Source organism: Dipodomys merriami, unplaced genomic scaffold (assembly GCF_024711535.1).
Source record: "Dipodomys merriami isolate MVZ:Mamm:240054 unplaced genomic scaffold, mDipMer1.0.p SCAF_7, whole genome shotgun sequence".
Taxonomy (NCBI): Eukaryota; Metazoa; Chordata; class Mammalia; order Rodentia; family Heteromyidae; genus Dipodomys; species Dipodomys merriami.
The window spans coordinates 72,135,951-72,148,866 of NW_027206290.1; the positions used below are offsets into that span (position 1 = coordinate 72,135,951).

Consider the following 12,916-nt stretch of genomic DNA (forward strand, 5'->3'; position numbering starts at 1 on the left):
GCTAATCTGATTGAGAGTAGTTGCTCAGTAGCTGTTGAATTTCAGAGTTTTGCAGTCTGTGAAAGGACACAGGCCCAGTACAGACAAGGCAATAACCAGCTGCTCCTATTCTTGGTCCTTCCAGACTGAAAATTGGCCCTATCACTGCCACCCCCTTGGGGATCTGGCCTCTTATCCCAGCTCATAGGGAACATCTTGTCTCCTTCTGCATACATATGCACACACTTGAGTCCACACACACCCCCAGCACACTGACTGGACATATTAATGTTCTGGCTCAGAAAGGTCTAGGTCTATGTAGTGATGATAGGTCTCATGCTTTTGCCCACATCCTCTCCCCCTCCCCCCTGTGCTCCCATCCGCTCATCCCCTTCAGTGGTGGGAAATGCATCCCTCTGCCACTTCCACAAGAGGCGGGCTGGGAGGACAGGTGTGACCTGGACGCTCCTCTTCCATGCCCTCACTCCTCTCCGCCCCGCTCTGTCATTAGTCCTGTTATAGACAAAGATGAACACAGGAAATTCTGCGAGGCAAAGGTCTACCCTTTCATAGGAGGACAGGATGACAGGATGTCTAGTTCTGGGAGGATATTACTAAGTCCATTTGGCTATTGAGCAAAACCTAACTTTGTGTGTGTGCATGTACATGGGGTTTGAACTCAGAGTCTAGATGCTATCCCTGAGCTTTTCTGCTCAAGGCTAGTGCTTGATGACTTGAGCCACAGCTCCACTTCCGTTTTTGTTTCCTGTTTGTATAAGGACTGAGACTCTTAGCCATTTGGCTTTGAACCTCACTCCTCAGATCTCAGCCTCCAGAAGAACTAGGATTATAGGCGTGAGCTACCACCACCCAGCCAAAACGTAACTTTTACCAATAATATTGGTAGAGCTACTAGTTGGATATCCATTTGGCTCTTTTATATTATTTTTCAATCCACTTTGAACTTGAGAGGAGTAAGAGGTATCATTGCTTATTGACCCCCTTGGCTTTTTTTTTTTGTCAGTAGTGGGGCCTGAACTCTGGGCCTGGGCGCTTCAGCTCAGGGCTAGTGCTCTACCACTTGAGCCACAGTGCCACTGCCAGTTTTTTCAGTGTATGTGGTGCTGAGGAATCAAACCCAGCATACAAGGCAAGCACTCTACCACTGAGCCACCTTCCCAGCCCCCCTTGGATCTTATTGTTGCAGCCACCTCGCCCATCCTACCTGCTCTTCTCCCTCAGTCCAATCCACCCACCAGGGATTTAACGCCTACTAAAGCCAGCACTGGGGTTCAAAGATGAGTAAGAGTTGATGTCTGCCCTGATGAGGAAGGTAGACTCATAAATAATTATAAGCCATAGAATAAACTGATGTAGAAACCAAGTACTTGTGATTTAGTGCTCATGACCACCACCTAAGAACCGTGTCCCCCGCTCAGCTATAGACAGCCCTTTTGGCAGGCTCGTTCTCAGCGAGGGGCTGGGAGTTGGAAGAACTTCCTTGGCTGACAAAAAGGGAAAGAGGAACTGTCAGTCCATGGATTCTGGTCCCCGTGATCTGGAGTGAGGCTTCTCATGGCCCAGCCCCCTCTCTCCTATCAAATGATGGTTGAGCAGTTTTCCAAGTGCCTTTTAGCACCAACACTGTAGTCTCTCCCTTCCTGGACACTACCCAGCAAGGGTCTCAGGTCTTCTTTTTCTCAGGCTGCCCTGCCTGTCTTCACAGGCTGCTGTAGGTCATGTGGGAAAAACAATACAAAGAAGCTTCTCACAGCACCATCCTTGGCCCCAGAGAACTCTTGACTGTTCTTTAGCGCCTTGAGCAGTTAGATGTCATCTTGAGGAATCTTTTCCTCTGAAAGGGCTGTGATTTGAACTTTCCTTTGAATCCCTACTTAACCCCAGAACCCCAAGCCTAGATGGCTTATAGACTCTCTTCCTGGCTGGGCTCATCTTCCCTGTGAATTTCTGCTCCTGTCAAGCCACAATCATGTAATTTTGTGTGTGTGTGTGTGTGTGTGTGTGTGTGTGTGTACACTGCCCCTGAGCATTTTTTGCTCAAGGCTCGGGCTCTACCACTTGAGCCACGGCTCTACTTCCTGATTTTTTTTTGTTTTTGTTTGATGGCTAACAGGAAATAGGAGTCTTCCTGCTCAGGCTGGCTTCAAGCTGTGATCATCAGATCTCAGCCTCCAGAGTAGCTAGGATTGCAGGCATGAGTACCTGTACCCAGCTTTAAGCCACAATCTTTACTGAGAGCGTTTAGTATCTTCCTGTTGCCTTGCTCAAAGCCCTGATCTCCGTATCCTTTCCCTCCCTGAGCAATCCTGTGAAGAGCTCATGTCCCATGTCTTCACCTGGACAGCCCCTCACTCCCTGCTTTCTATCTCCCTAACTTTTCAACTTCTTTCTGACCTGACTGCCACCAGGGCTTGTTTGACTTCCAACCCACTTGTGATTTTTCCAGTTAGTTGTGATTATGCACATACCAGCATGGGCTGGTATGGGTTTCTTCTTAACTGCAGTGCAAGTGCTCCTTCCTCTATCTTGAAGAAGAAGCAGAAGGCTTGAGGCTCCGAGCATGCAAGCAGAGCCAATCTAGGCTTTCCCTTAGCAAATCTTGTTTCCTCCAGCTGTAACATGAACTTGTAATACCTCGCAGGATTGTCACAGAGGATTAAATGAGATAGGTAACAAGTGACAGCTCTGAGCTATATCTGGCACAGAGCAGACACTGAACAGCAATTTTTAACATTTTTAGATCATATTAAAATTTTTTTTTTTTTTTGCTAGTCATGGGGCTTGAACTCAGGATGGTGCTGAGGAATTGAACCCAGGGCTTCATGCATGCAAGGCAAGCACTCTACCACTGAGCCACCTTCCCAGTCCAAACTGAAATCTTAGTAGTTCACTTCATTGTTCAGGGTTTCTCATGTGAAAACCTAACACCTCGTTTCTCTCCTCTGAAGGGTAAGTTATTTACGGTTTCTGGTGAATCAGGCTTCTTTTTATGTGACAGTAAGAATGACATACACTTAATGCTTTCTCTTTTTTACCTTTGGCTGCCAAGAAGCTCAGAGTAAAATTTTGTACCCAGCTGCAGGTCTCCTTGCTGGCCTGAGGGAGGCAATGTGGTCTGGGGAAAGAGCAGCGTCCCGGGGTCACATGGTGTGAAGGAATCTTGTATAACTTTGTAGACCTCTCTGAGTCTTTTGTCCCCTGCCTTGTGGACAAGGGTTGGTCAAACGGAGGATAAGACCTGTTTTATAAGACTGTGGTTAAGACAATGCATTTAAAATTACCAAAATTTTGGCGGTAATTTAAAAAAATTACCAAAAAAGTCATGATTAGCAGTCTAGGGTTGTTAATAGAATTATTTTCCTTCCCTTCCCTCACAATACTTTTTTTTTTTTTTTTTTTAATTTTTTTTTTCGGGTCCAGTCATGGGGCCTGAACTCTGGGCCTGGGCACTGTCCCTCAGCTCTTCAGCTCAAGGCTAGTGCTCTACCACTTGAGCCACAGTGCCACTTCTGGCTTTTTTTTTCTTTTTGCTTATGTGGTGCTGGGGAATCGAACCCAGGGCCTCAGGCATGCAAGGCAAGCACTCTACCACTGAGCCACCTTCCCAGCCCCCCTCACAATACTTTTATCTTGCAACCTTTGCTTCACAATACTTTTCTGGTTTTATTATAACTATCTCTTAATTTGCTATGATCCTTTCTGGGTCAAATAAATGACAAAATCATTCCTAATGACAATCTCTGGGGGTGGGGGTAGGGGGCAAGAAATCATGTCCTTTTCTTGCTTTGTGTAATGATTTATGATAGGAAGCCATTTAGTTACAGCCTTTGATTTTGGTTTCAGACCTGTGCAAGGACTGTTAAAGTAAGTGGAACTGAAGAATCAGACTGCAAGTAGTCCAGAAAGTTTATACTGAGCTTGTACTGGTATCGAATTTACCAATGTATAAGCGGAGCATCCATGGATGCAGACTCAGGAAAGCAGGGGTGACCCACCCCAACACGGTGTCCCCTCAGGAAAGCAGGGGTGACCCACCCCAACACTGTGTCCCCTCTGGAAAGCACGGGTCACCCACCCCAACACGGTGTCCCCTCAGGAAAGCAGGGGTGACCCACCCCAACACGGTGTCCCCTCAGTATCACTCACAGCTGCATGGGAGTTGTATGGGAGACGGGCATGAAAAAAAATCACCTCAGAGGGGTGACTTTGATCAAGATACATTGTCTCATAAACTGACATGTTGAATGGAAACCCTTTTATAGAACTACTTAAAGAAAATCACCTTAGCATTGCAAGGAAGTGCTAAGACGTTGTCGGGAGCCCCTCAGACCGCAGAGGGCAGTGCCTGGGCCTCGGGAGGTGACAGCTGAGGAAGCCGGGGCTCTCTAGTCAGCAGGGGAAGGATGAGGAGTTCCAGGGAGAGGCAACACAGCAGGCTCCCAGGTAACCCCAGGGGGTTCAGACTGTTAGGAAAGAAATCGATTGGACTCATAAACATAGGCTGGAATAGGGGCAGAGGTCAAACAAACAGCCCAAGACCTCCCAGGACACCTGGTTTTATCTCAGGTGAGCAGTGACAGACCCTGAGAGCCACAAGTGAGGGCTCTAGACCATGACAGACATGACAGCTCCCATCTGGCTCCTTCAAGCGCTGGCTGCATGTTACAAGTTGCTGGGTATGCACGGTCTGCAACAAGGACTGTCTATCTGTGACTGGAGGGAGGGAGTCAGTCAAGGGCCTGCCTGAACACACGCCATCCCAGATGCTAAGAAGGCCAGTCAGGCTTGGACCAATGCTGGCCCAAATGACCTTTCAAGTTCTTCCTCAATATGAGGTTTCATAATTCTAAAGTAAGCCCGGTAGCTAAACTGGTGTCTGGGGCTGGGATTTGAGGCTAGGGGGCTGCCCTGGGCAGCAAATGGGTTAATGCTCAAATAACTTTTATATATGAATTAATGTGCAGAGTTGGGAGCCAAAATCTGTTCCATTAATTTTTCCATCCATTCCAGGAGCAGTTAGGTACACACAGTAAAGTTTATTTTGGTGCATGGTATACTTCACTCCATTAAAAATAAATTAATCAGCAAATTCCTGCCTGGCTCAGCTCTGGTTTATGTAAATAGTGCCCAGCTGTAATGAGTTACAAGGTGTTATTATCTCACATACACAGAGGAGGCTTCACTGGAGAGCTCTGCTTGCAACAAAAGCATCTTAAATAAACCGAGAGAAGGCAGTTTGATTTGTAATGTTTTCACAGAAGTGGGATATACCTCACCCGTATAGAGTTTCTTTATATGACTCATTTTATAGCAAGTTCAATGAAGGAAGTTGATGGGGGAGGGAGGGGCAAGATGGTTCCCTTCCCCCTTTGCTCAATTAAAAAAAAATTCCCCAAGAGATGACCCATACTGAGAGAGAGAGAGAGAGAGAGAGAGAGAGAGAGAGAGAGAGAGAGAGAGAGAGAGAGAGAGAGAGAGAGAGAGAGAGAGAGAGAGAGAGAGAGAGAGAGAGAGAGAGAGAGAGAAGGAAAGGGACTGATGTTTGAGTGCCCAGTTCAGGTGGCTCTGAACACGTTCTGGAAGTTGGGGAAGAGGGTAGAAAGCTAGACACAGGGCTGGGTCCTGGTACAGTACCACTAAGCCAGAAAGAACGTTCTTTTCACCTCAGTATCTCATATAGGGGAAGACCAAGAGAAGAAGGGCAGCATGTGCTTCTTGCCCAGCTTGCTGTGGCTGACAAAGGGTCCTTTGTCCTTGAGGCCTACTTCTAAATGGCTTAGGATGTGATGAGACCACTGGCCACCAGAGGCCTTCTGGATCCCAAAGATGAGCCTGGCAAGCTGTGCTGCGGTCAGAGGGTGACCCTCTCTGAGAAGTGGAGGCCCGAGCCTGACCTCCCCCTCTTCTTGTCACTGAGCTGGGCAGTGCTCTCAGCTCCCCACCACCAGCACCTCACCTGAGTTCCAAAGCCCCTGGACAAAGAAGCGCCATGGCAGAGATGACATCTCTGTTTCTTTTAATGACCAACTCAGCCCCGTGGCTCAAGGCTGGGGACAGTGTGGCGACCCTGACTTGATTCTGCAGCATTGCAAACAGCTAGGCACAGCAGGCCTTTGTAGGAGCAGCTCCCATTCCAACCTACCCAGCCTTTCTTCAGCCTTTGGGAAAAGCTATGTAAGTCAATGTGGTGGCTGGAGGGGTTGCGTGCTGGGAAGCTCTTGCTTGGGACCCCTCTCGAAGGAGAGGGCACCTCCGAAGAGCTCTGCCCCACCAGGTCAACCTCCAGGACACAGGAAGAGGAAACAACACAAAAAGGACCAGGTATTTGACAGATGCTGTTCAAAGGTCAGTTCAGGCTACTCTCTATGGAATCTTGGATCAAACAGTACTTCTTTCGACCAAGGTTCCTCAAAGCCAGCTGGCCAATTGTCTGGAGGATCCGGTCCTCACAGACCTTCATCATTGTAAGTGGGAGTCTGAGGCTTCAGGATGCTCTGTGGATTCTTCTCCACCAGAGGGCGCCAGCTCACCTCCCCTGTCAGTAGCAGGTCTTCACCGTCTATGGAATCCAGGTATTGCATCTGTAGCAGAGAGGCAGGGAACAGAGTCAGGGGCGTACATATGAGGTAGCATAGAGCGGCAGCCTCCCCTGGGAGAGGAAAGAGAGGGGATCCTGAGGCTTCTGACCATCCAGCTAGCAGGCTAGGAGTCTCAGGTAGCCCAGATACTTCCTTTAGAGAGCTGGAGAGCAAGTCACTGGAGAGGCTCAATGAGGCTTAAGGAAAATCCCTATCTCACTCTGAATGGATACACACAGACCACCACCACCACCACCACCACCACTACTACCACTACCACCAACATGTCTATGCTAGCTAGCTGCACCCTTCCTACAAAGTCCTTGCGGGAGAGGAAGTCAGATCTTAACAGCTTACACTGGACTCGGAATCAGTGCCGCCTACTCCCCAGAGCTGAAAGTGGCTCTGATATTTGGAGACAGCAATCATGCTCCTGCGGGCAATGCCAGCCTATGGAAAAGGCTGGAAAAGCTGAGCTCCAGATGACACAGCCTGTGTGCCCCTGGGGGCCCTGAGGCTTGTGGAGAAATTTGGGTTCAGGATTCTCCCTGTGCAGAGGGACGCATCTGTGGGCAGACACAGATGTGGCTGTGGTGGGTGGAAGCAGTTCCGAAAGAGGCAGGTGAGCTAAGTAGCTGAGCCTGGAAAGAGAAGAGCAGCTCTGAGGATCCCCGGGGCCCCTGTGAGGTGAGACACGGGAGAGGCCTGCAAGTGGAAACAGCACTGGACCCAAAAGGTGAAGCCCCTCACCCCCGGCCGGGGAGCGGGGAGGGCTACGAGCCTCCTCTTAGGCCTCGCATCCCCTCTTCCAAAAACACATTCCTCCTGCCGCATTTTCACACTGCTACCCCAGCGGTCCACGCAGACCCCAGGCATAGCTGTCCACATGCTCTGCATCTCCCTCAGGGTAAGCGCAACAGAACTGCCATCTGCCCTAAGCCCATCGTTCTTTCCAATCACACCATTTCCTCCCTGAACACCAGCACTGTGCTTGAATCAACAGAACCTTAGTAACTCAGTTTCTAAACAGTACCGGACTACAGTCTGCACAAGCTCCACCTTCTAGTCTTCTCTGATTCAATTGGTCTTCATTCCCCGGCCTTCCCAGTGCCCTGTCCTTCCTGGGACAACACAGACGAACTCCAGGGTGGCCGTGCACCTTCCCGGCTCCTTGAGGAACATTAGTGAAGGCCGCATTAATCTGCTCTCCCAGCAGTGCCTGGCATATCAGGTACCCAAAGGCTCACTGATAGAACTGGGTCCCCATGAGAGCCCTGGTTTCCTAAAAGCCCCATCACTGGGCCCAACTCTCATGAGTGCCATGTGAGGCTTCTTACAGGGACACGAGTTGTGGTAGCCCAACTTCCATTTGGGCCCTTGGAGAGAGGTCCCAGTTGTGCCTTGTCGTGGTCTCTGGCACAAGCTCCCCAGGGCAGATGGAAAAATTGGGCAGGTCTCTTAGAAAACAGCATTTGCTTCTGCCAATTGCTATTCCAGTCTGAGGTCGAATCCAGTCAACAATGCGGGTCTCAGAATTCTCTGTGGGTGGAGCCCTCTGGCGACCTAGTGCTTTCTCCTTGGCTCACACACTTACAGAACATTCAAATGAAGAGCCCTGGTTTCTGGGTTCTTGATCCTCTGGGTCTGAGGAGCCTCAATATGTGCAGTCAAGGTACTCTAGTATTATGAGCCCTGTCAGCTCAGGAGCTGGGGTCTGGCTGTCTTTCCTTGTTTGTTGGAGGTGTGAAGGTCACAAATACAGGTGAACAAGAGAATAACTGAGAGGTGAGGGCCCTTTGGCTCCAAGGGTCAGGCCCCTGAAGCAAAGGTATGATTCACAGACAGCCCAGGCTGGTGAGCTGTCTGTCACAGCTGAGGCCGCTAGTGGCTACATGAATCACCCGGCGTCGGGTCTGAGGCCAGCTGTGCAGACTGACTCACGAGGAGACCCTGGAAAAACCTCCATGTTCCTCTTTCTGCCACTCAGCCCACTCATCTAGAAAGCATGCTTCCCCATCCATACAGGACGTGGGTCAGGGGTCAAGGGGCCAATTCTGAGTGGGCTGGAGGAGGCCATGTATGTAAGCAAACCTTGCTGTGGGCTTGCTCCTGGAAGATTTGGTGTCAGGCAGACCTGGGGAGCCAGAGATGAACACCTGAAGTGGGAGGGGCTCCCTTGACTGGAGAGCAATAGTGGGGAGAGCCAGGGAGTGTGGTGTTTGTGAAATGCTGCCTGGACCCTGGACCTGGTCAGGAGTAGGAAATGAATTCACGAGCGGGTGGCCTGGGATGCCCCAAGCTTGTATCTTTCAGGACTCCAAGGGCTCAGGATTTAGCATAGCTCTCAGTACAAGGAAGGAAACAACATAGGGAATGAGTCAATGAATCAATGATGGCAGCTTTCTGAAAGCAAGAGGCCACTCAGCGAGTCTCCTCCTTCTCTAGCCCTGGTCCACTTCCTGGCTGGACAAGAAAAGGTGCTCATTCGCCAGCAGTGCCTGCTGCTGTCAATCAGCGTTTCCTTAGGCTGAGTCCAGTGCTCACCTCCTAAGGAGGACCTGCTTTCCACAAACCTCCATGTGTGAATGTGTTTCCTCACCTGTTTCCTCACATATTCCACCAGCAATTCAAGCTGCCGAGGGTCTTCACATTGCTGGTTGAAGAAGGTTCTCCAGAGGGCAGCAGCCAGCCCGTGGTCATCGGAGAGGATCCCCTAGAACACAGAGCTCAACTGGTCTTCGGGGAGTAGCGAAGAGCCACGGTGTAAACACTGGGGATATTGTGAACTGGCTCAAAAGGACCTCACTGACTGCGAGGGGAATGGGAGCCCAGCGGTAGAGCGGAAGGGGTCTTATGAGCAGCTCACTTAACCCCTTTGTTTTTATAGAGCAAAAAACATGGGGCCTCCAGGGGCCCATCACTGCCGAGGTGAGGCAGAGCTAGGACTCAAGTCTGATATGACCTCCCGGGCAGGGTTTGAGAAATGGAAGTAGCAGTGCTGCGCTGCTGTCCACAGGGCCCAGGCTAGCAGGACTGTGAGGCTGTTTTTCTGGGAATGGAGGTGGGCATGGACTGTGCCCTCGCACTTGGACCAAAGACACACATTGCATGGCAGCTGGCTCTCTGGGAAAGGCAGCCAGGTACCTACCCTGCGTTCACCATCACCCATCTCTGGGCTGGCCATGACTGGCCTGCTCTTTCTCTCTCTAAGCAGAGGAACAGCAGGACCGTCAAGGACTATGGAGAGCCACAAAGGGCAAAGTTCAGAGCCTGTGTGTGTGTGTGTGTGTGTGTGTGTGTGTCTGTGTGTGTCTGTGTCTGTGTGTCTGTGACGTGTATCCAACACTGCTTCTCTGGGCACAAAGAACTCTGCTAGGAAGTCCAGATATCACAAATGGCTAATGACAGCCATTTTCCATCTCAGACCTCTAGGGGATGGAGGATGAGGGCAATGAAAGGGAAAGGCCCTGAGAAGTTGCTCTGTCTGGGTGCCAAGGAAGTGTGTGGACCACAGTGCTGACCTGGAGCTAGAAAGCTGGATCAGGTCCTAGTTCTGCAGCACCACGTTCACTGGTGGTAGCTATTACTATTGCAAAAAAATGAAAACACTTGCTCTGAGTATTTGCAATCAGTACAGCTTCCTTGAATTTAAAGGGAAGATAATTCAGCTGGGGATGTAGCTCAATGGTAGAGCACTTGCCTCACATGCTTAAGGCCATGTGTTCAATCCTCAACGCCAAAAAATAAAAACAAAACCAAAGGGTATTATAGAGGCGTTTTCTAAAGTACGATAAGTTGGATATGAGGACTAGAACAAGCTTTGCCTGTAGCTGTGGAGACAGTCGAGGCAACAGCAGGATCTGGGAAGCATCTCTGTCACTCATGGCTGTGTCACCCTAAAAAAGCAGTTAAGACCGTCACAAGCATTGGTTTCTCATGAGTTAAACAGAGTTGTGAGCATTAAGAAACAATGCCCCTGAAAAGTTCCTGGCAAACATCACAAAAGCCCCGGGGGCTAGGGTTGCATGTGATAGAATGGTCGGGTCTATTGGGCACTGTGGCATGTGAGGTTTGGCTCCAAGGCCCCCTGCCCACAACAGCCATGTCCAGAGGTGACAACTGAGTGGAGGAGCAGACACCCTCTGCTAAATACCCACACAGCTCCACGGCTGAAGACTGTCCTGGCACAATGGCTGAGTTGGGAAATCCTGCTTCTTCTGGAAGATGGCAGCAGGAGCCAAGGACAAGTCCAGGCACATCGTTCTCTAAGCCATTTGCTCACACAACAGCTTGCCTGTGTCTCAAGTGGCCTGGGCACAGGCCGAAGTGCTGTTGGCTGTGATCCATACATGTGACATGGGAAGGATGGAGGGGGGTTCGGAGAAGGGGCAGGGGCTATGATAGGCAAAGCCTGGCACAAAATAAGCAGCCTCAGTGGTGGGCAAGGTGGCTGGGAGGGGACAAAATCAAAAGCAGGAGTTCCTAAGCAGTCAGAGGAAAGGGCTCAAGGCAAGTGAGCAGTGCTGACACCATGACGGTTCCAGCCTGCCAGGGTTCCTCTACACGTGGCACCTCATAACTCTGCAGGCCAGGCAGCACAGGCATTATTTCCCCCACTGGAAGGACGAGGGCTCGGAGGTTAACTAGCTAATTAGTGATGGAAGAAGCAGCAGCCTGCACTGGTGAGGTCTGAGGACGGTGCCTATCTAGCTCTAGGCATGGCACACGGGCTGGTACGCAGTGCCAGCGGACTGGAAACGGCCGCATTGGTCATTGAACACAGCTGCAGCCTTCCTTCCACCAGCCTGCTAGTAACTCAATGGAAACAAATGGAAGTCATGTCTGAGAGTGCAGAACAGGAATAAAGGTACCAAAGAGCTCATTAGATTGCAGGACAATTTTCCCATAATCCAATTGGTATCTAGCTTATTTCTCCACATTATACAAAGAAAGCATTCTCCAGGCCAGGGACTGGTGGCTCATGCCTGTAATACGAGCTACTCAGGAGGCTGAGATCTGGGGATCCAGGTTCAAAGCCAGCCTGGGCAGAAAAGTCCCTGAGACTCTTATCTCCAATTAACCACCAGAAAATTGGAAGTAATGTTGTGGCTCAAGTGGTAGAATGCTCACCTTGAGCTGAAGAACTCAGGGACAGCACCCAGACCCAGAGTTCAAGCCCCATGACAGACAAAAAAGAAAAAAAAAAAAAAAAAGCAAGCAAGCAAGCATTCTCCAAGAAATTAGGGTGTCTATATCTAGAGGAACTGAGAGGGAGGTACTAGGTATGGTGGTAAGTTTGGAATGGCAGAGTTTTCACTCAATAAAGACTGATTTGACAATTGTTATCTTAACATGAGCTTAAGAACTTGGAATCACAACAGCCTGGGCTCAGTTCTCAGGAGCTTGCAACCTAGAGCACCAAAGCTCACCGGCACCGAACAGCAGCACAGAACAACCTCCTGGGCAGTGGACAAATGCTAACTTGCATTTACTATACATAGATAAACTATAGGCTGCTCACGACTCCTCATTCCTCAGCCTTGGCTTTTGTGAGGAGTCCTCAGAGAGACCTTTCTGTTCCACACTAAGTCCTTCCCTGTTATTCTCCATCACTATAATTAAACATTTGCCCTTTTACTTGTTATTTGTCTATTGTGTGTTTCTCAAATAGAAGGTAAACTCAGTGGAAAAAGATGGGAGTGTCACAGACATTTCTCCCTGGGCGGGCTTCAAACCATGATCCTCTAGATCTCAGCCTCCTGAATAGCTAGGATTGGAAGCTTAAACCACTGTGTCCAACTCCCACACACGTGTGTGTGTGTGTGTGTGTGTGTGTGTGTGTGTGTGTGTGTGTGTGTGTGTGTTTTGAACTCTGGATCTTACACTCCCATTTGCCTTTTTCACCTATGGTGCTTTACCATTTTAGCCACATCCCCACTTCTGGCATTTTGTTTTTTGTCTTCGTGGGGCTTGAACTCTGGGCCTGGGTGCTCTTCAGCTCAAGGCTAGTGCTCTACCACTTGAGCTACAGCTTCATTTCTTGTTTACTGGTGGTTAACTGGAGGTTAAGAGTCTTACAGACGTTCCTGTCTGGGCTGCCTTTGAACCGTGACCCTCAACTCTCAGCCTCCTGAGTAACTAGGCGTGAGCCACCAGCACCTGGACTCTTCTGTTTTTTTAATGGCTAGATAGGGTTTTGCTTGCCTAGGCTGGTTCTAAACCATGATTCTCAGATCTCAGCCTCTTGGGTAGCTAGGCATAAGCCACTGGAGTCCGATTTAAATTAGTTTCTGATTTTCATTCCATGGTGTATTTCCTTCATGTCTGTGTATCTACTA

The 12,916-nt window shown here is 49.6% G+C and overlaps 1 protein-coding gene across 3 annotated transcripts in view; it reads right to left on the reverse strand.

Annotated features, from left to right (window-relative positions):
- Window positions 1-5,016: 5,016 nt before the first annotated feature.
- Window positions 5,017-12,916, reverse strand: part of Uqcc1 (ubiquinol-cytochrome c reductase complex assembly factor 1) — an 87,745-nt gene continuing 79,845 nt past the window's right edge. For all 3 annotated transcript variants that reach the window (XM_070007147.1, XM_070007145.1, XM_070007146.1), the window contains 2 exons: window positions 9,178-9,291; window positions 5,017-6,581 (listed from right to left, as the gene is read on the reverse strand). In XM_070007147.1, coding sequence (XP_069863248.1) covers window positions 6,447-6,581; window positions 9,178-9,291 — 249 coding nt within the window. In that variant the 3' untranslated portion in view covers window positions 5,017-6,446. The remainder of the gene's footprint in view (window positions 6,582-9,177; window positions 9,292-12,916) is intronic.